This window comes from Lottia gigantea (assembly GCF_000327385.1).
Source record: "Lottia gigantea unplaced genomic scaffold LOTGIsca_148, whole genome shotgun sequence".
NCBI classification, from domain to species: Eukaryota; Metazoa; Mollusca; class Gastropoda; family Lottiidae; genus Lottia; species Lottia gigantea.
Window position 1 is genome coordinate 482,183 of NW_008707761.1, and position 24,122 is coordinate 506,304.

General features: G+C 33.2%; 2 protein-coding genes across 2 annotated transcripts; one reads left to right on the top strand and one right to left on the bottom strand.

The window, feature by feature from the left end:
• Window positions 1–12: 12 nt before the first annotated feature.
• Window positions 13–8,518, bottom strand: LOTGIDRAFT_238503 (hypothetical protein; the record flags this gene model as incomplete). The annotated part of the gene is made up of 16 exons (XM_009050280.1): window positions 8,349–8,518; window positions 7,907–8,019; window positions 7,444–7,547; window positions 6,918–7,047; window positions 6,518–6,631; window positions 5,505–5,658; window positions 4,910–5,068; window positions 4,346–4,444; window positions 3,847–4,017; window positions 3,270–3,383; window positions 2,905–3,019; window positions 2,493–2,646; window positions 2,033–2,176; window positions 1,166–1,286; window positions 492–637; window positions 13–96 (listed from the first exon to the last, which is right to left on the bottom strand). The coding sequence occupies exons 1-16, from the start codon at window positions 8,404–8,406 to the stop codon at window positions 13–15; spliced, it is 1,980 nt and encodes a 659-aa protein (XP_009048528.1). The 5' UTR covers window positions 8,407–8,518.
• A 1,234-nt stretch (window positions 8,519–9,752) lies between these two features.
• On the top strand, window positions 9,753–22,968 carry LOTGIDRAFT_140484 (hypothetical protein; the record flags this gene model as incomplete). The annotated part of the gene is made up of 24 exons (XM_009050281.1): window positions 9,753–9,854; window positions 10,892–10,963; window positions 11,081–11,205; window positions 11,423–11,540; window positions 12,074–12,109; window positions 12,422–12,504; window positions 12,945–13,086; window positions 13,617–13,757; window positions 14,692–14,821; window positions 15,497–15,680; window positions 16,133–16,231; window positions 16,646–16,736; window positions 17,142–17,327; window positions 17,774–17,874; window positions 18,252–18,349; window positions 18,598–18,717; window positions 18,967–19,103; window positions 19,391–19,488; window positions 19,963–20,059; window positions 20,408–20,566; window positions 20,860–20,981; window positions 21,982–22,080; window positions 22,371–22,461; window positions 22,855–22,968. Coding segments are annotated over 24 exons (2,745 nt in total), but the record flags the coding sequence as incomplete, so codon positions are not given.
• Between the last annotated feature and the right edge of the window lie 1,154 nt (window positions 22,969–24,122).

Sequence of the window (24,122 nt, forward strand, 5' to 3'; positions counted from 1 at the left end):
AACTAAAAACACTTACTTGATTTTCCTTAATTCTTGAGCTCTTTTTATTTCTTGTTCTTCAGCCTGTTTAGCTCTTTTTTCAGCTGCCTCTTTCCTCTGAATACAAATAAAACAATTTACCTTTGTTAACATAAATAACTAATTTACTCTTGTGGTTATTTAAAATAAGATTATGATTTTTCTGTGGATTTCATCTCATAATTGGCCAAGCTTAAGAAATTCCAAGCTCCAATGGTCTTACTAGCATTATTGGTGTGTAAACGCATTTGTTCATGTGACAAACGGAATAAATTACAGAGTCATACACACCAATAATGCTAGTGAGATCAACGTTTAATTCTTATATTTATATTTAGACACTTTTATTAATATAATTTTTATATGTTTTATATGATCCGTTATTTGAATTGGCCACAAATCTCAGATTGCATCATTGTTGTGTAGTGTGTCTTTTTATTACGGACTTCATCATTTCCAATCCAAAATCCTACCTTTTTCCTCCTCTCCTCCAATTGTTCTGGAGTTAATTGTTTTCTTGGTTTCCGTGTAAATTCTGGTAGAGCTGTAATCAACGTGGAATTTTTTTTTCTCGTGGCTCGTTCACCAGTCATTTTATTTTCTAGAATTTTACGTTCAGCTGGAATAATATCAGTAGAATTAAATTTAACAATTCAGCATGTATCAGATTAAAAGAAGACAGTGATCTCAATATTTTCACCATCGAATTTAGTGTTACGGTGAATGAGAATATAACTCATAGAAAGCACGGGTTATAATAATTTATATAACTTTAGAGTTCCGAAGTTTGTTTGAAACCAAACTTTAAATAACCATGGCACTAAATCTCCAAGCTGAGAGCAAACAAACTTAATACAGAAAGAGCTATCCCACTACCTTTTGTATAGGCTAACAGAAATGAAATGAAATGTAGTTTTATGTCCTACTCTTCTGCACCTAATGGAATAATAAGACGGGCAACACCATGCAGGGTGCAATGAGGGAAATTTTGTCAGGACAGTTGCATAAGCTCGCTCTCTTTCGATATCCAACTGTTGAGGGATCTTTCACATGCACAGCCTGTTGCACACAGGGCCTCAGTTTATTGTCCCATCCGAACGACTAGACGCTTTTTCCATGTCAGCCCCTATAATGGAGATGTACATACCTTCTATCAAGGCATCAAAAGTTTTTTTATCTTCTGCTGATGGTTCATTAGAATAATCAGTCCCTTCAAACATGTACATACTCTGTGGTGCTATATTATTATCATCACTTATAGACTCTATCTATAACAAAATAAATCAAATTCATTGAGTTTTACACCCTACTTTTGTATACTTTAAAGGGGGAAACTGGGTTGAAAATCCAAAACTGATGATCTCAAACTTCACAAGGACTGAACCTTCAGATTAGCAAACAAATGTTTAACTAGCTAAATCACAGAAACTATCTGCTTCATATAACTAAGGGAGTTAACTCAACAACATTATCAATAAAGTTTATAACATAGAAATAGTAATAGATAAAGAAACACAAGATATATCGATATACTATTTCTAACATTTGTTAGCCATTTTCATCTTGAGTAATGAAATAAAACATCATATACCCTGAACTCTAAAGTAATATAACATAAAGTTTATGACGTTAACGTTATGTGATGTCAGTTGGTAACGGTTACTTTCCCAGCTTCTCGGGTATATATTGCGTAATTATGTTGCCGGTTTCCCACACCATCCAGGGTCGAGTTTCACCGCCATGTCATTCGACCCGACCAGATCTTACAAGAAGAATCAACAACCATACTAACAACACAGAATCATCCAATTTGAACCAATCCAACTACCAACTACTACGACTACCAACAACTACCTAGTTTGCGATATCAGCATCCGCTGTAAGCGAACGTTAACTTGTCATTTACCTACCTACCTGCCGGTTTCCTGCTTGCTATGGTTTAAAGGGTTAACTCAATGTTTCACATGCTCATACAGACAGTGTTATCAAGGGAAAAATAAAACATTATCAGTACCTTCTCATCATCATCATCTTCTTCATTCAGAGTCCATTGTCCATCAACTGTTGGTCCCAGAATCTTCTTAAAATCATCTTCATTATCATCATCATTATCTTCATTAAATAGTTTCTCAGCCCCAAATTTTAATACATCTTGTAGCTAGAAATAAGGGAGGTGAAAAAACATTTTAAAATCCAACAATCTTATCATGTTATTATGTGATTTGATTGAAGTACAGACTAAAACATCAAGGCTTTACTTGAAACACACAGTTATAACCATTTCGATAACTTGATGCATTCGAATCTGAAGACATTCTAATGTTCAAGAAGGTTCAGATTTAACATATAATTCAACCAATCAAATGCTCTGTTCAGTAGGAGTTTAGTGAGCAATTAACACATGTAAAGAAGTCTACAATCAAACCGCAGTGTCAGTTCAATATTTACTCATTCTAATAAGAAAATAAAACCACCTCTGATCTGTTAGAAGCAAATAAACGTTGGTTTCCGAGAGCAAACTGTCCACTCTCTATAACTTTCTCTGTTAATTTGAGTTTATCTTCTGCTCGTTTTAAAATAATTTCCTCTACACTATGTCTGCCAATTAATCTTATAATCTTTACAGCTCTATAATAGAATAGTGATCAATTTGTAAATGTATTAAAAAAATGGACAAATAGAAAGACCAGTGATGGTGCCAGCCTCCTGAGATTTCGGGTTCAAATAGGGGGCAGACTTACTTAGGGTGGGTGGACAACTGTCCAGTTTGAGATCTTAAATATCAATCATGTTAAATTCAAAACTGATATCATTTTATCCTTGAGTCTCTATTCCTTCTTACATTTTACATCTTTGATTTTCAAAAGATTTAAAGCAAAAACCTACTTCATTTGACCGATTCTATGAGCTCTAGCAGCAGCCTGTAAATCATTCTGTGGATTGAAATCACTGTCTACAAATATTACAGTATCAGCTGACGTTAGGTTAATACCTTGTCCACCTACAAAATATAGTTCAATATATCTGAATTCTATGAAACAAAACAACTACATTTCATCTACATCTTTCCTGGATTATCCAGACCCATTTATAGCTGGGTAACTAAACAATATATAGAAATTGAAAAAAAAAATCCAATGACTCAAAAACAAGCTTTAATAAAATTTGGAAAGCATCAACATTTCAATAAAAACACATCAACATTTTACCCTTCCTTGGATTTTCACCCAAATAATAAAATCTGTTCCTACCTGCTTTGGTACTAAGAAGAAAAACGAATGTTTCATCACTCTGGTTAAATTTCTGTATTGATAAAAATCTCTCTTCCCCTCGTACAGACCCATCTAATCTTTCATACGTATAGCCTGAAATACACATACATAAAATATCATTACTTATATTGTAAAAGTCTTCTCAGCAATTCAAAAAATGTTTTGGGTAGAGCAGCATTCCATCAATTATTCCATAGAAGGCAGTAGTGATTCAGAAACAGGCAGAACTTGAAGAGAGTTGAATTGACAATAGATCACTGATTGTAAATAAACCTGGTTGATTCATTATCAATAATGTGAATAATACCTTGAATAACGTCAGTGTTACCCAATAATAGACTAAATGTTTTAGTAGTCTTTACATGACATTTTATCACTTGACCTCCGTCATTACCATGGCAACACAGTTGAATGGTTTTAAGCACATATTATAATGAAAACAAAAAAAGAATTTCAACAAAATCTGATTAGAAAGGTCGTTTATTTTGCATTCACAACATACAGAGGTCAACGATATTCCTTAAGAGTCAGGTTTAAAAATAAAGAGTCAACACACCTTTATAACTAAGAAAATCCTGTAGAATATCTAACATATGGGTCATCTGAGAAAACATCAACACTCTATGACCATTCCTCTTCATGTGACCTAACAATTTGTCGATCAAGACTAGCTTTCCACTAGACTCAATCAAATGGTCTCCCAGTTCAAATGGCTCTGGTTCCACACCTAAAAAACAACACATTATCCTTGAAAAATAAATGCCAAGAGGTTTAGATTAGAAACTGGTGGTAGACAGGATCCTTGAGAACCTAATTTGTTATCCTTGTAAAATCAAAGTGAAGAGGTTTGTCCAATAATCAGCTGGTAGAAAAGATCTTTGTGAATCATGTTTTTACTCAATGTTTTACTTTGTGCGACCTGCAGACAACTGACCTATTGCAGCCTTTGTAGACTTTGAATCACAAATCTCCAGCAACCTTTCCTACTGAGCGCCTGAGCACATTAAGTCATATCCCCACACCCTGTACCCTGTAATGTTTTACCCTATACTCACCATCAAACAGATAGGGATGATTGACACATTTCCTTAACTGCATCAAAATATTCATTAAACTTGTAGATTTCGCGTTAGGATTGGAATTCTCAAATACCTCTATAAAAAAAAAAACCTTATCATGTTATTTCTCATGTAAGCTGTCATGGTAAAACAGATAAAAAATAACACTTCAAATTTACAGATTTATCTGCTACGTCCATTTAATACAACAACACAAAAGTCACAAATTCTACAGATTTATGTAACTATAGTTCAGAAAATAACAATTCGTTAATAAAAAGATTAAACCTCTACAAGTCAGACTGAAGGTAAATTATATTGTTTATTTGATTTGATTAGCTTTATATTTTCCTGTATTGTTTTAGGCAGTAATTGATTGTAAAGACTAGATCATAACAAAATTTATAGATAACAATAACTCTGACAAATTTTTGCGAAAGTGTTGACAAAAAAAAATATAAATTTTGTCAAAAAACATGCTAAATGAATGCAGTGATTGTTATTTAAAACTTCTGTTTTGTTCTATATATTTCTTTACAAAAACAGAACAATGAAATTTACCTAAATCTTTCGTTAATAAAGCTTTATATAACTTCTTCTGTAAGGGAGATAACCCATGATATAAAACGACTTCTGATTTATTGGGCAGATCTTTTAAAACTCCAGCTTTAGTTCTTCGTAATAAATACGGCTTTAACAGATCATGTAATTCTTCTAATTCTAAAAATAAAAATATTCTGATATAAAATCAACTATAATGGTGAGGCAATCGTTAAACAAATATACTGGCTCTACCCAGTTCCTCTGGGTTTATATCTTCACAGGTAAAGCAAAACATCTGGTGTCACTTTTTATGGGAGTTAAACCAAACCCATTTTTTAATCTATAGTTTTAAAAAAAAATTTTCCATCTAAGAGTCACTCTCAACCAACATAAAAAGAGATGTATGCCCATCCTCAAGGTAAGAAAAATTCTGATGCTTGTGCCAGTGCTTGCTGACTGGTCTCACCCTTAATCCTGATGAAATTACATCCCTTCATCACATCTGAGGACTTAGATTTATTGTGGCTTAGTAGCAGCTGCTTATAGTTGAGATTTAGATTTTTAAAACAGCTAAGAATCCAAAATGGAAAGAAAACTCTCCACGTCAACTTACTTTTATTGTCTTCAGAAGAAAATTTAGCAACAAAATGATCCAGTTGAGATGGAGAGAATTTTTTATCATCAACAAAACTGAGTAAAGCGTACAGCTCCATCAAGTTGTTCTGTACTGGTGTTCCAGTTAGTAGAAAACTCTGTCCTATATCCCACTGTAATATAAACAGATTTAATAGGGAGATATACAAGTAGTATGGTGTTGTACGTTGAAATGAAATTGAGTTAACACCCTTATTTCTACATCGAACACTTTGAGATGAAATGAGAGAAATTTTGCCAGGACAGCAGTATTAGTCAACTGTTTATTTATTTCAAACTGTGGAAGGATCTTTAACATGCACAATCTTTGATTTATTGGCCTATTTTATCCAGACCCTCCAAACAGCATCACTGATAGGAGCCACTATCACTGTAATATGGTTAACGAGAGTTCAGACCGGCACCCCCTCATATGTCTATAGGGGAATATTGCCCATGGTCCCTTACTCAGCTCCCTCATAAAAGATTCTTAGAACACCCCTGTTAAAATTCTAAATGAACTAAAATGGAATCCAACCTGTTCTAGTGTTCTATAGAGAGTCAGAAACATTACTCATGATATTTACTAGTAAGTACAGTTTTAGTTGATTGGAGGTGATTACATGTATTTAAATCAAGAAATCACCATTAAATTAACAGTTTACAGCGGTACCGTGCCACAAGCAACATTTGCCTTATATTTATTGATTTCAAACAGTTTAGGGACCTTTAACTTATAGACTGTGACAAAGAAGGCTTGATTCATTCTCCTATCTGAATTGACATTTTTGCCATTTTATATGCCTTGACCTCCATCACTGTCAGGGGGAAACCAGCGGTGGCATTTCTATGGTGGCAGGGCCAGAATTCAGACCGGCACCCCCTCATATGTCTATAGGGGAATATTGCCCATGGTCCCTTACTCAGCTCCCTCATAAAAGATTCTTAGAACACCCCTGTTAAAATTCTAAATGAACTAAAATGGAATCCAACCTGTTCTAGTGTTCTATAGAGTAAAGATTCATGGTTTTTCAGCCTATGAGCCTCATCAACTACCAATATATTCCATGGTACTGACTGTAAAAAACTGTGGTCTTTTAAACAAATCTAAAAAATACAGAAACAACATGAAATAAGGGGAATATTTGTACCATCACAACAAATAGACACATCTTTTCTATCCTTCAGGAAAAAATGAGAGGTGTCTCTCCAGATTTTAGATGGTCTTAGATGAATTTTGAGCATTTAGACGACTTAATTCTTACTTTAAAATAAAACCTATCATAGGTCTGGTATACCCCTAAATACGTCACTGAAGGGGTGTGCATTATATTAACAATAACACAGTAAAACATGGCAAAAACTTCAGAAAACGACATGAAACAAATTTTACCTCATAAGTAGTAATGAGAACATCAAAGGGGTATTCCCCACTTTTACTTTTCTTCTTAATATCATCACAGAATGTTTTCCTGTCATCTTTAGCTCCTATCAGAGGAACCACCTTTAACTTAGGTGCAAATCTGAAATCATTCCAAATTTATTAAATGTGATTATCTTTAAATACCAACTTTAAAAGAGTCAAAAGGAAACCTTTTTAGTGATTATCTTTGACTATTTTGAATTTGAAAGAGTCGAAGGCGAACTTAAGTTAAGGCTAGCGCACATGAGAGCTCCAGCTTTCGTCGGTTTCCCCCGCACACGCTAAGCTTAGAGCTTTCGTAAACGGCTGTGTCGAGTCATAGTCATAGTCATAATCTAAAAATAACTAGATCACGTGACATTCTCACGTGACTTAAACAAAATGTTGGACGTCGACAACCCTTCGAATGATTCAGAATATGATGAAATTTTACTTCTTCGTTTGTTGTTGCGTCATCGCCGACGAAAAATACTTGCAAGCTCTCGTAAGCTCTCACCTTTTAAATTCCACTTGCCAGTTCTCCAGTACAGCTCTTGGACATACAACTAGGTTAGGGGAGGTAACTGGCTTTTTATTAAGATAAGTCAGCACAGCTATAGTCTGAAATAACAAGTTATCATTTCAAATATACTCAACTTATACCACTCTATTCAAAAGCTGCAAGAAAATCTGAGTGATGATTTTATTTTCCAAGAAAGGACTTGACAAGGGAGTTACCTGAAGTAAAGTTTTTGAGTTCAAAAACTGTTATAAGTCACCTCCCTTTGCAAGATTAATTAGTTGAGCCTAGTGGCCCACACAGCCCCCCTCCACCCTTGTGTACTTACAGCTTCGGTTCCTATGAACCCCCATGCAAAAAAAATTGCCTTGCTGGGCCACTGGTTGAACCAGAAACAAAAATTCATAACTGAGATTCTTTAAGAATGGGAGACAATTAAACTAGATTATCAAACGCTCACCTGACATGTCTTCCCTAGTCCCATTTCATCTCCCAAAATACAACCATGGTTGTTGTTATAGCAACCAATTAACCAATTTACTCCATCTAATTGATATCCCCGTAATTCTAAATCTGAAAAATCAAAATACTATTGGATATAGAACAAAACAAAATATGTATAAGGTTCCCATTAAATTACCTTTAATGCTATTTTAAGCAAAGGGTACATCTCTGTCAAAATTAAAAAGTGGACATGTTGTCCCGGTTCGCCCTATTTAATAAAGTTGCTTCAAATGAATTAAAGTATATCAGTTAGCACAACGATTTGGAAAAGTATCATTGTTGTGGTCATCTCACATTTAGAGAGAGAACAAAATCATGTTTTTAAGTAAACCACTATAAGAAATGGTGGACTAATTGCCCCGCTTCTCCCCTACTATTTTAACTTTTAAACCGCTCACCTCCCCATCCATGTTTTTTCAGTGTTTTTAATGAAATTGCATTTTCCTCTGTGTCCATGTTGTGAGTTCTGCTGTGATCTGCGGATTTCTGATTTAGAGATCCACTGTCATTGAGAAATTTCGCAACATCAACAACTTATTCATTGAACAAGTCCATTCTTAGAATCTTGTTCATCTCGATTATCTTTCCTTTGTTTGTGTGAGGGCGTTCATTTCAAGATGGCCGTCTATTTAGATTAAAAATTTTAATTCGCACTAAAAATGAGATTATTGCACTGAAATGGATTTCAAACAGAAACTGCGCAACTTGATAAGCAAGCAGGTACAATAACTTCCATTTTGATTTAAGATTGAAACTTATGTTGGATTCTTATTTTGACTGTATGTCGCTGTGTAGGAGTCCCTCATAGAGATTATGCCCCCCCCCCCCCCCCCCCTTTTCGGCTTTCTTTTATCACCAATACCATTCCATTCCAATTTGTCAAACATAGTCCAATTTGCAGTTATTGTACACCCAAAAGATCAACTGTTCCCTTATCTTAAAGGCCTTCTTATAGCATAATAGTCCTCTGGCTATCCTAAAAGGTTGTCATTGCTTTCAATATCCAATAAGACTCAAAACACTTCCCTCATTGTACACTGCATGCCATTGCCAGCCTTCATTTCATTAGCCTATAAGGTGCATAAAAGTAGGATGGAAAACTCCATTTATTTCATTGTTTTCATCATGGATTAACAATTGAAATAATCCTACAGCCGTTGTCAAAACTGGGCTAACTCGCTCAAGCCCAAAAAGATTAGAAAGCATTGTTATCAATTTTTTGTTGCCTTAAAGGCTTAATTTAGATATAAATTTATTTATATAAAATTTCAATATTATTTCAATCACTGCTCCATCTTGGATGTCTAAAAATGAATTTGAATTAATTCTAGTAATATCCAAGTGTCAGCTTATATCCTTATATTTAACCAACTTGTTTATTTTTCAGGATAGTTTGACATCACCTATAGAAGAAAATATCAGTCAAGAATTGTTGGTTAGTGAGCCAGCTGTAGCCAAATTTAAGGTTTGTGAATTCTCTTACTGGAATATTCTTTTGTATCAAATAGATATTTAAAATGGTTTTGGAAATAACTTAGACTTGCTAATGGCTATCAGACACAAGGAAAAAACTAAGAAGAGAAATAATAATATCTTTAATGGGACATAATTTAGGCTGGGCATTTTAACAATTTACCCCTGCAACAAACAACACAATGTAAAACAAATAAAATAATATGTGGGTGGAAAACTGGGCCCTTTACTAATTTTTTCAAGAAATCCAAATAAATATAAAGAAGTTATATCTTTAATGCAAATGAAAACTTATCTAATTCATTAATAACTTCTTATATTTCCAGCCTGAAGTACCAAGTAATCCACATGAACAAGAAGAGATTATAGAAACAGTAGAGAAAGATTATTATAATGATGAATCTTGGGATGCTAGTAATTATGAATTGGAGGTACGTTATCTTGGCCACATATTCGAGAAAAAGTGTTGTTTCTATGAATCAGTAGGTAAAGAGGCTGGGAAGGGGACATCAAGGGGGGCAAACAGCACTAGGCATATAAAACCTCAATGATAACATATTTTAAACTGGGGAGGGGGGGGGGGGGGGGGGGGGGGGGCATCACTAAGGACCCAAGCTGCAGATATTGAATACACTTAACCCCAACCATTGTCATTGAAGAAGCTTTTGTCTTCATCAAGCTAGATTGTGGTTATAAAAGTATTCTATTCAAAGCTAGGCAGAATGGTAAATATGCCTGATATAATCAAAGTCAGTCTGTTGTAGGCTGGCACTTTCGACTGAGTTTGTTAACACAGCTTCCCCATCCAAGAATGTGCTTACTGTGTAATTGTGAATATGATACACACCTATTCTGAACCTGCAGTAAATCTGAGAGAATCTCTGTCTCCATGGATGATTATTCTGAACCTGCAGTAAATCTGATAGAATCTCTGTCTCCATGGATGATTATTCTGAACCTGCAGTAAATGTGATAGAATCTCTGTCTCCATGGAAGATTATTCTGAACCTCCAGTAAATCTGATAGAATCTCTGTCTCCATGGAAGATTATTCTTAACCTGCAGTAAATCTGATAGAATCTCTGTCTCCATGGATGATTATTCTGAACCTGCAGTAAATCTGATAGAATCTCTGTCTCCATGGATGATTATTCTGAACCTGCAGTAAATCTGATAGAATCTCTGTCTCCATGGATGATTATTCTGAACCTGCAGTAAATCTGATAGAATCTCTGTCTCCATGGATGATTATTCTGAACCTGCAGTAAATCTGATAGAATCTCTGTCTCCATGGATGATTATTCTGAACCTGCAGTAAATGTGATAGAATCTCTGTCTCCATGGATGATTATTCTGAACCTGCAGTAAATCTGATAGAATCTCTGTCTCCATGGATGATTATTATTATTTCTGATTCAAGTATAATATTTATTTTTTAATGATGTGTGTATAATATTTTTTTTTTTAAGAAATTACCTGAGAAGTTGAGTTTATCAGAGATTGATGATGATAGAACCAAACTTAGAAAACAGTTACAAGCTGTAAGTACTGAACTTTCAATTTCACAGGTTGTTTTTGCGGTTTTTGGTGCCAAAGAATTTTTTTTTTGTGTTGCAATAGAAGTAATGATTCATTGTTTTATTGAATATTATTTTCAGGTATCGCGGAAAGTGTCAGAACTCATCTTACAAAATCACCCAGCGTATGCTGCCGAGTTACAGAGAGTTATGGAACTTGATCGATGCTTACAGGCAGCTGGAGTTGTGTGTGCTAAAGGCAGAAAGTAAGTCAAAAGACATTGGAACATTTCTTTAAGATCTTTTTAAGAATACTTATCTTATTTCTTACTGCAGATTCTTCCTAACTAACGAGTAACAAATCATTACAAGATTGTATAAATTTTTACCCCAAGCAAGTATTTGGTAGATTTAATAAATTATGAGCTTTTATCTCAACTGACACAACATTATGGTTATATATTATCCAATTTTCTACTGTAGAGAGGTGCTACATGGTAAAACTATCTTCACCTCTGCCAGCCTGGGTTTATTAGCTAATTATAAAAAACGACAACAGTTACTGGGTTTACTCAAATCTTTACATACCATTAAAACACTGGTAAGAATTAATTCAGATTTCACTCTGAGCTAGTTTTATTACTTTATTACTGGTATGAAAAGATGATTTTAAACACCATGATCAGAATAGGAATACAACCATGTTCCTGTCCAAATAGAAATCTTTAAATCACAAGTCAAGTCTTTAAATGACATATAGTAATTGTGAGTATTATATATAGACACTGCTTTATGGAACAACAATCACTGGTTAAAGTTTTATTTTTTTTCGAAACGTTGCATAAAAGTTTAACCAGTGATTGTTGTTCTATAAAGCTGTGTCTATATATAATACTTGACAAGTTGATAACATCAAGAAGATAGTCTTCCTAGATCATTCAACATTTAAAAAGCACAGGAGCTTATTTTATACATGAAAGGAAAGGAATCATTTTTTTATGATGTTTGTCCGAAATGAGAGGCTAGAGTTTTCTTCCTCTCCCATTAATTTTCAAGAATTATTTAAAGAAAGATGTATATTGAAATAAATTTTGATATTAATGATAAATCTAACTGATGTAATGTTTATTTCAGCAAAGAACAGATTTAAGATTGAGAGAAATGATGGAGGTAGGCTTGTATTCTTCTTTTTTATAGAAAACTCAAAACTTTCTTAACTGTAGTTTAAACTGATTAAATTTTAAACTTTAATAGACCTTATTCAAGCGTCGTCCATATTGAATCCAGAACGAGGCTCATAATGCAAACAATCATGGTAATGTGGTGTCACTGAAGTAAAATCACCATTTTGACGTCTTTAAAGCCTCCTTCTCCAGTTTGCAAACAAAGTGAAGAAAGAAAATGGATCTTGAAAACTATTGCTAGGTTTGATTGCTACTTCTATCTCATATTGTAAATTTTGTTGTGTTTATCTATATCTAGGAAGAAGATTATTGTGGTGCCATACAATTATGTTTAGAATGTCAAAAAGCAGCCAGTACATTCCGCCATTTTAAATGTATCAGGTAACATAGGAATTAATTCTTTCATAATCACAATATTTTGCTTTTTTATAACTCAGTCCATACTGTAGAAGTTCTATAGTCAAACATTTAACTCATAGTGACATAACATCATATACATCAACTACACCTTACTGATACAAAGAGAGAGAGAGAAAATAGCCTTGAAAATTGACAAATACTTGAATGAGTCTCCAGGTTTAATTTGTTATAGTTGATATTTTTCCACGAGGGTTACCTGAGAGACCTCTAACTTGTTTTCTGTAATAACAGCTTCAGATTCAGTCATGATTGTTGACTTTTTTGCTATGATATTTTTCATCTGAGGAAAACTTTCAGAGGCAAGGTCTTGAAAATACTTACTCATTATTTCATTGGTCCCACAAGTTACAGTTAGATTCAATACTAACTTTAATTTCAATCGTTTAATACGTTATTTTCAGTGAATTGAGCTCCAAGTTACAAGATACATTAGAGATGATAGAAGAACAGTTAGATATAGCCTTGTCTAAAACTTGCAATGGTTTTGATGTCAAACATTATGATAAAGTACAGAAAGCCTATAATTTATTGGGCAAAACACAGGTACATATATTTTTAGTTGAAAGTTGTTGTGTATCCATACACTGCATCCCAAGTTGTCACAGGAGATGACGTCATTATTAAGTCATTACATCATCGCAGATCACCAAGGAAATTTAGTTCATCGGTAAATGAATGCAATTTTTCACAAGGATTCACTGTAGCACCTGACAATAAAATGTAAAAATTTGGAGCTAATCAAGACTGTAATTTCCAATCTGAAAGGTTTTCTGTTTAGATAAATGTTTAAGATTTGGATTATCACATAATATCAACAATAACTGCAGTGTAGGGTTTTATGACTTAGAAGTAATAACAGTTTGACTTTGAATTACAAGGGAATGTAACTTTGGACTTTAATTTTAAAAAATGCTAGGAATTGTGTATAAGCTTAGACAACTTTATTCCCTTAATCTCGTATGATTAGGTTTTTCCAAGAAGAGACCATTTTTAGGTAGACTATTTTTACAACTTATCACAAAAAGTTCTGTAATAATTGATAATTGTGTAAAAGTTACGTTTTGTCTTTTCAGACTGCCATGGATCAGTTACATATGCATTTTGCGAGCGCTATACATAACACAGCATTTATTATAGTGTTAGGTTATGTTGAACTGTGTTCCGGTGGATCTCAAACCAACTTTCAAAAACGACAATATCCAGACTTATGTAGGGTAAGTATTGTTCAAGGTTTGAAATTAAAAGTCCCAACAGGGACATTGCCCTGTACAATTTCAGAAAATGTCCAGTACAATCTATTTTGAGCTGAACATTTTAGTGTGAAACTCTGAGTAACAACATGATTCAAGTTCTGTTTTAATATTTCTATATCATTCTACAGTTGTCTGGAGATCACATAGCGTGAAACTCTGAGTAACAACATGTTTCAGGTTCTGTTTTAATATTTCTATATCATTCTATAGTTGTCTGGAGATCACATAGCGTGAAACTCTGAGTAACAACATGATTCAAGTTCTGTTTTAATATTTCTATATCGTTCTACAGTTGTCTGGAGATCACATAGCGTGAAACTCTGAGTAACAACATGATTCAAGTTCTGTTTTAATATTTCTATATCATTCTATAGTTGTCTGGAGATCACATAGCGTGAAACTCTGAGTAACAACATGATTCAGGTTCTGTTTTAATATTTCTATATCGTTCTATAGTTGTCTGGAGATCACATAGCGTGAAACTCTGAGTAACAACATGATTCAAGTTCTGTTTTAATATTTCTATATCATTCTACAGTTGTCTGGAGATCACATAGCGTGAAACTCTGAGTAACAACATGTTTCAGGTTCTGTTTTAATATTTGTATATCATTCTATAGTTGTCTGGAGATCACATAGCGTGAAACCCGGAGTAACAACATGATTCAGGTTCTGTTTTAATATTTCTATATCGTTCTATAGTTGTCTGGAGATGACATAGCGTGAAACTCTGAGTAACAACATGATTCAGGTTCTGTTTTAATATTTCTATATCTTTGAAAGATGCTTATTCTATTCTGATATTTTAAAATTTAACAACTGAAATCTTTGTTTTATAAATCTATGAGAATTAGGCTAATCTTTAACTAATACTGTTTATTTTGTTTATTTTTAGAATTTAACAACAGATAGTTTTATACCGTGTTTAATAGATCTGTGTAAAGCATTATGGGAAGTTATGAGAAGTTATTATAAAACTATACAGTGGCATGAACAGAATGATATCTTTAATAAACACACTACAGGTAAGACTTTAATAAACACACTACAGGTAAGACTTTAATAAACACACTACAGGTAAGACTTTAATAAACACACTACAGGTAAGACTTTAATAAACACACTACAGGTAAGACTTTAATAAACACACTACAGGTAAGACTTTAATAAACACACTACAGGTAAGACTTTAATAAACACACTACAGGTAAGACTTTAATAAACACACTACAGGTAAGACTTTAATAAACACACTACAGGTAAGACTTTAATAAACACACTACAGGTAAGACTTTAATAAACACACTACGAGGTAAGACTTTAATAAACACACTACAGGTAAGACTGCAGGGTATGCTTACTGTTCTAGACACCTGATACCGCTTTTCATTATGAAAAACTTACTCACTTATGATTGATATACTTCATTCTGTGAAAAGTTCATTAACTGCTACTAATAATGTTTTGTCAATATGTTTTGAATTTTGGGTTTTGTTTTTCAGTTCGTAATGTTAATACTTGATTTATTTATTGTACAAGTAATATGATGCTACATAAGACGTAAGGAGAGGGATGATTTAGACAAAAGACTGCTTCTTACCGCTTTGATATACTGTCAAATATCTTTCCCAGAAAAGAAAGGATAACATTTTCAAATTGCATCTTATGAAACTTTATTCAATTTTATTTTTCTATTCTAGAAGAGTCAAGCAGTGAAAATGTAGAAGAAACTTTTAATCGAAGATATATAACACAGAAACTGGAATATGGGCGTGGTCGAGTCTGGCAAGACGTACAACAGAAAGTTAAAACATATATTCTAGGGTCTGATCTTTCAGGTTTTAAATTAGATGAATTTATCAGAGTTCTGGATATTGTTGGAAGGTATGTTCATGTACGGTTTATATCTTCTCAGGGTTCAACCTAGTTTAATAATGCTTTCACAATCACATATTTGATAATCTTATTTTGTTAAAGGGATTGTAAATATTTTATGTGTTTCGGGGACATTGATAACGTTTTTGGTTCCTGCAATTCCACTACAGCTAGGCTTTTTATGACGTCACCTATGCAAAGGGCCTTCTGTGATACATCAAAATTTAGTTTTATATAGTAGAATTGCAGGAACCACAGACATCTGACTGATAATTGGAATGGTGTAAATTGATGCTTCAGCACCCCAATACACAAATAAAGTTTAGAAAACCTCTTTACAATCACTTTTTAAATAATTATTACCAGATTAAGGCTTGTGATGACAGTTCCCTATATATTCTTATATACACTTGATATACTATATGTTAGTTTGAATTCATAATTGACCCTTGACCTTTCAGATTAATAGAAATCGGTGAACAGTTTTGTGGCAGCAAATCAGAAGGTCTACAAGATTCTTTGAAACAACAAAGTTTAAATTATTTTAAAAATCATCACAGGTAAGACTGTTTTAATGTTTTTATTAGTCTCTTTTGTTTTGTCAGAGTTGTTACATTGGCCCAGCAGTTCAGGGATGGATCCTGTTTTGAATAATAATAACTTCAGGTCAACCTGGTCTTTTCTTGTCAGTGATGCAGGTCAAAGGGGCTGACACAGAAAAAACATTTGAATGAAACAGTATATGGTTAAAACATGTAGACTATGATATCAGAGGTTCAGTTGTGACACAATTAAAAACGCCTGGACCCATAAATATCATCAAAAACTGTGAAAGAAATATTGAGTCTTATTTTCAGATATTTTTTTTTAAAAGATAGATAATTTCAGGTATGATGACACTTAGAATAAAATCAATAAACTCACTTAGATCAGAGTTCACAATATTTATTTATATGTTTGTGTTTATATTTTAGTGCTAGATTAGATGAATTAAGAGTATTTTTAGAAAATGAAGGTTGGGAACTCTGTCCTGTTAAATCAAGTTTTAATATATTACAACTAATGGTTAGATATATTTTTTTTTTATTTGGATGTAGGCAAAAACATCAAAGATGAAAGATGTACAATTCAATATGTCAACTTGAACGAACCATTGTTGTTAATCCTTTCAATTCTAGTGGGCGGTTTACCGGCCACACACAAACGCAATATTTACCCGAGCAGCCAGTATACCGGCTACACACTACAACAATATTTACCCAAGCAGCCAGTATACCGGCCGTTACTAAGTGACATCACATAACGTTAACATCATACACTTTTACTTATATTACTTGGAGTTCAGGGTATATGACATTATATTTCATTTACACTCAAATATTGACAGAACTCGATTTTACGCAGATTGTTCCAATGTTATTTTAGAAATATCCAGATCTGTATTTAATGGAATTAATGAATTTTTCACAGGAGTATAGATTTATGCGAGACTGGCAGGCAGGAAGACAATCAGACGTCAAGACAGTGGACGATACGACACCAGTAAGAAATAATACACTAGAGTTAGGATATTTTAAAGATTATCTGAACCAGGGAAATCCCTTTGATGTTCAACCTGATGAAGAGGAAAATGAAGATGTTTATGTTGGAACAGGGGTGAGTCTTTGAATAATAAAAGGAGGCTTTTGTAACATTGATATATTGTGGTCTGAATATATCAAGATGTGAAGAGTGGTCTCCCTTGTTGTTGAAAGCCTGGTTAAAATTTCATTGATTGTTGAAGTTAGTTTAGAGCTAAGATCTGTAGTAAGGTATCTGGTGCGTTTTTTCTATATTTTTCAATTGTTTCCATTGTTTTCTAAGTCATCATTCCATTGTTTTCTAAGTCATCATTCCATTGTTTTCTAAGTCATTCCATTGTTTTCTAAGTCATCATTCCATTGTTTTCTAAGTCATTCCATTGTTTTCTAAGTCATCATTCCATTGTTTTCTAAGTCATTCCATTGTTTTCTAAGTCATTCCATTGTTTTCTAAGTCATCATTCCATTGTTTTCTAAGTCATTCCATTGTTTTCTAAGTCATTCCATTGTTTCCTATAGGAGAAAGAAGAAGGTTATGGAGATAGTGATAGTGATAATGACGTACCAGATGAATTAAAACAAGATTATATCGACGAATTAACAGGAGAGGCTCTCAAAAATAGGTTCGTCTTTTATTTTGTTCACATTCGAAGGAATTTTGACATCTGGATATTTGGTGGGTAATATTTCAAGTCTATTCACAAAAGGATCAGTGATGTTTGTTTTACCTACATATAGCCCAACAATCAACAAAGGTGAGAGGTGCTCTGACCAGTCCCATGAAAATGGACAGGATATGTCTGGCCCTAAACCCAGTTTTAATATCCCATCTGAATATCACGTCAGAGGAACTGGGTAGGCCCTGATTTGTCTCAGGCTACTAAATATAAAACTCAATTTCACCTATCTTAATAATCACCATTTGTTTCTCTTTTTAAATTGAAATTTGACATATTTTAAGATTATCTCTTGATATTCGTTGTTTTTTTAATAATTACAGCCGTCAAATCAAAAGAGGTATTTCTAAGAATCGAAGTGCAGGTCACAAACAGGCACCAATTATCACCAATACAACTCTAAATGTACTCAGGGTTATGGGTAGGTTGATAAATTAGTTTAAAAATCACAACCCAGACTCCTATTTTATGACAAACATGCAGTTATCAGATAAAAATCTCATGGTAAGATCTTTTGAGAAACTGGAAAGAGATATTGGGGACTCCTCTCAGTGGTGCTTGAACTGAGGTTTTTTATCAATCAGTAACAGTGATTATAAATTAATTTTTGAGATTATTTTTGAGTCGGAGTCTAATTCCCGATTGTTATATATTTTATTTTATTTGTAGGTAAATATTTAAAGATGATGACAGTTTTACGACCGATATCATTTGACGTCATCACGTGTCTAGCTCAACTCTTTGATTTTTATCTTTATACCATCTTTACCTTCTTCGGTGGAGATGTAAGTAAAACTTTTTATTGTTAGATTTTGGCATGTTCCCTAAATGTTTTATAAATTTCATGAAGCTGACAAGATTAGATTTTGTGGAGAAAAAAAAGTTCTATATTAACTCCTTATATCTTTTCCTTCCATTAATGTTTCAATAGCATAAAGATTACTTGCAAAATAGAAAATACCTATATTGAATGCTAAAGATGAGTTCGCGTTTTTGGAATAAAAACCTGAAAGATATAGAGCCTGGCCTTATACATAGTCATAATCTCTGTTCTTCAGGGTATGGATAAATCTATCAACAATCGGCTGCGAATCACGTTATATCGTATCCATGACAACATGATATCAACACCAACACAACCTGGCAACCAAACACCAGAAACAGAAGATAATCGGGTATGTATTCAATATATTTATATACTAATAATTTCTCTAAATGTTTTCTGATGTATATATTTGAATCTGCCTTGAATATTTTCTGATTTCCCAGTTGGACCTAAAATTTCTTATAACCAAAACATATATTATACAGTTACTTGACAGAGTTAATAGCATTGAGTACCAGTTACAAAAACTTAACACAACTCTCTCCAAATATAATACATGTAAATACTGACCAAAATAGTGTTTTTTAAGTACAGTAACGCTCTTTAATAGCTTCTGTTAATATCTATATATTCTAGGAGAAGATTCCCCCAGCCACCATCTCACCCTGTGTTAATTTAGATGATCCTAATGGTTTATTTGGTTTGGCTGAGAGAACAGTAGCTGTTGAATCTCTGTAAGAATTTCTATAAATTATAAAGACTGTTTCTTGAAAACTTAAATTATGATGAATTAAATGTTTTAGTTATCTGATTGGTCAATCACTAAAATTGATTTAAAAGTTTATTTTGTCTGGGTTAAGTATTTTGGAATCATGGTTATGAATTTCAATTATTGTTATCCGGGTATTATAATTTTGAGGGTGTGATATAGCCCACATGGTAAGAGTGTTGGATTCTATACATGACATCATTTGCTTGGTATCAAGAACAGTGGTTGTGGGTTTTAATCTGGGAAAATATATGTCAAGAGATTTGGTCAAGTACCAGCTTGTAGACAGGATCTTGTGAAAGTAGGTTAATATCTGTGTAAAATCTTTGTCTAGAGGTAGACAGCTAATAAACAGAATCCTCAACAACATAAGTTACAAAATTGATTGTTTCTTTCAAATGTTTGACTATTTTTTCTGTATATTTTGTCTATTTTTCAGAGTATTTTTAGCAGATCAGTTGGAATTTCTTCAACCATATCTAGAAAGTATGATTCCCGCCAATAAAAAAGCTTTTCTTCAACAATTCTATGCTCAGGTCGGTTCAGTTTTTTTGTCAGTTTCTTCACTATATGATAAAAGGAAAGGAGATTGAATTATTGACTTGAAGTGTCTTGCATATATAAACCTTAGTCGTCTGAAGATCTCTACTTCCCAACTTCAATAGGGACACAGGCAAATATAGATCAGTTGAAGAGAAAGAAACAGCTATATTTTACAAGGATCATTTAAGGATCTTTTCTACCAACTGATCTATCACCAAACCCAAGCAAATGACGTCAAGAAGAGAACCAACACTTTAACCGACTGTGCTATGAAGTCTGAAGATCACATAGCATGAAACTCTGAGTAACAACATGATTTAATTTCTGTTTTAATATTTCAGACAGTAAAAATGGGAGTAGAGTTAAGGAGACCGGTATATAAACATGTTTCAATACGAGCTATAGATTATGATTCTATATTACAACAGATGGGGACGGTGAAATGGGATATTAAAGAAATTATGTCACAACATAATACATATATAGATGCTTTATTAAAGGTCAGTTGAACAGAACACCAGAGGGCAGTGGCCCCTCCCCCCTCCTCTCCTGCAGGCCCCCTGAGGGATGCAGGGCCCGTGGAGTTGGACTAAAGACTTACTTATCATTTCTGACAGCTGAAAGTGGGCGTATGTTGCCTTTCCTTGGAGAAACAATATAAGAAATAATATAAACATAAGGGAATATATTATATAACACATTTCTTTAATAACAAAGTATATAACATTTCAACACAATTTACACGTGTTGTCATCAGATGAAATTGTTTTTTATTTACCAGTCTTATTTTCAGAAATTTATCAACCTGAACAATAAGATGATGGAAGTTGAAATGAGAATACCAATTCCAAAAGTTGTAAAAGATGTGATCTGGGAACATTGTATTAGACTAGCTAACAGAGTTTTTGTAGAAGGGTAGGTTTAGGTTTTTAACATTGTATTAGACTAGCTAACAGAGTTTTTGTAGAAGGGTAGGTTTAGGTTTTTAACATTGTATTAGACTAGCTAACAGAGTTTTTGTAGAAGGGTAGGTTTAGGTTTTTAACATTGTATTAGACTAGCTAACAGAGTTTTTGTAGAAGGGTAGGTTTAGGTTTTTAACATTGTATTAGACTAGCTAACAGAGTTTTTGTAAAGGGGTAGGTTTAGGTTTTTAACATTGTATTAGACTAGCTAACAGAGTTTTTGTAGAAGGGTAGGTTTAGGTTTTTAACATTGTATTAGACTAGCTAACAGAGTTTTTGTAGAAGGGTAGGTTTAGGTTTTTAACATTGTATTAGACTAGCTAACAGAGTTTTTGTAGAAGGGTAGGTTTAGGTTTTTAACATTGTATTAGACTAGCTAACAGAGTTTTTGTAGAAGGGTAGGTTTAGGTTTTTAACATTGTATTAGACTAGCTAACAGAGTTTTTGTAGAAGGGTAGGTTTAGGTTTTTAACATTGTATTAGACTAGCTAACAGAGTTTTTGTAGAAGGGTAGGTTTAGGTTTTTAACATTGTATTAGACTAGCTAACAGAGTTTTTGTAGAAGGGTAGGTTTAGGTTTTTAACATTGTATTAGACTAGCTAACAGAGTTTTTGTAAAGGGGTAGGTTTAGGTTTTTTGACATTGTTTTGACCCTGAAGAGATGCAAAATAAAAGAAGCTATGATACACTACTTTCCCGAGCCTTTTTGGGATAAAACTATTGCTATTGAAATATATCATGCTTTTTCAAGAACAATGGTATTAGTGTGTGTTTTCTGTACCAAATATTCATTATTACAAATATCTTATATATATACTGTTTGAAACACACTGGCTCTGTATTTATTTTCTCATTCAAACCACTAGACACAACATCCAATAAATATATTAAACTGAAATATAAATCAGGATTGACTGATCATATCACTGTATTTAATATTTATTTTCAGTTATTCCAATGCTAAGAAATGTAGTAATGAAGGTAGAGCTTTGATGCAGTTAGATTTTCAACAATTTCTCATTAAAATTGATCAAATAGTCGAAATCAAGTAAGTCTGTCTAATTCAATGGAGTTTCCCATTTATACAAAATCAACAAAATAGGGAAAAAAATTCAGCGTCTATTACTCACTTGAGTGACCATACAATATCTTACTGTTGACTGTGGACATTTTGATGCTGTGAATTGGATTGTAGGCCAGTCAATACAGTCAATGACATTGTGAAGGTATCAGTCAGAACAACTTTTGATTTACAAGGTTAGTTCTTTAATGCATGTACTTTTAATGACTTTATATTATATCTTCATCAACCTATAATATATAATATATCTATTACAGACCTGTACCAGAAAGAGAATTCGTAGAAACGTATATTAAAGCTTATTATTTACCTGAGAGTCAATTAGAATCCTGGATACAAGATCATAAGGTATGTCTCATCACTTATGATATCAGTTAACAGAATTGTCTTGCTTTAGACGAGATTTTAGTTAACAGAATTGTCTTGCTTTAGACGAGATTTTAGTTAACAGAATTGTCTTGCTTTAGACGAGATATTAGTTAACAGAATTGTCTTGCTTTAGAGAATTGTCATGCTTTAGACGAGATATTAGTTAACAGAATTGTCTTGCTTTAGACGAGCTTGCTTTAGACGAGATATTGTCTTGCTTTAGACGAGATATTAGTTAACAGAATTGTCTTGCTTTAGACGAGATATTAGTTAACAGAATTGTCTTGCTTTAGACGAGATATTAGTTAACAGAATTGTCTTGCTTGTACAAATTTTTGATTTAAACCTAACATACTCTTTTTTCCATTTCAGGAATATTCATCAAAACAGTTGTTAGCTCTAATTAATACAGTGGATCATTTAAATCGTAAAGCTCGTCAGAAACTCACTAATATTATAGAAGATATAGATAAAACACGTAGATAACATCAGATTGATTGTTAGTCTTTTATCTTCATTAGTTATTATTATTATTGTTATATTAAGAATATTGAGTTAAGTGATATATCAGGATATATATAGTGGACAATTGTTATCACACAGAGGATAGTTCTATACTGATATATAGCAAGCCAAAATTCACTAAGCAGAAAGCAGACATGAACCTATCCACATCAGAATTCATTATTATCAGGATATATATATAGTGGATAATTGTAATCACGAGGAGATACGTATCTATATCACAATTTATCACAAGTTTGGAGAAAGTTAAGATTCCCAAGAAGACAAAATCAATAGAGTCAAGTGAACTAAGTAGACATCTTGGATCATTCAAGGATGGAAATGAATAACAAAGCCTGCTTGTCTGCTAAATTAGTAAGGGCTTTCTGCTCAGTGTAAGGGTAGAACAGTTCTGGAATATTTTGGTGCTTTTATGGAACAGAAAAAGCAGGAGAAACTAGAGTTAATCACATTATGTGCGTCTGTGTTAAAGATTCCTTAACAGGATGAAAGAGAAACAGAATGGGCTTATTCCAATGTCTTAGAAAATAACTCTATTGTATACTGCAGGGCGTTATTTGTCAATTAGCTCAATCAGGAGTAGAATCATAGGATGATGTAGAATTCAGTTTCATCTTATTTGATGTGTTGCTCAGTGAAGAGAGAAAGGATATCCTTGATTAATTCCAGTTGATTGTCAACTCTTCATAATGCCCCACTCCCCTAACCTTACTGGAGCTACCACTGCTATATATAGTATTGTATATAAAAAATAGTATTTATTCATGTATATATCAGATAAACAAATATAATTTAATAATGTCTAATATTTACAAAACAATTAATAAACATTAAAATAACTTGATTTAATTTGACAAAATCTCAGTTTAACCCTAAGTCGGCCCCGTCCCCAGGAATAAATTGATGCTGGGGCTCAGATTTTGAAAATTTGATGAATTAAAGGCCCAGAGAACTCATTTCTGACAATTTTAAGATGCCAAAAACTACATCTTTTTGAGTTTGTAGAAAGACACTGTGAATGAATCAATCTCTGCTGAACTGAAGGTTTTACTGGGGCAGAATTCTCACTTGCTAGGGTTCAGCCTTCACAGACCCCACCCTTACTTTGGGACTGC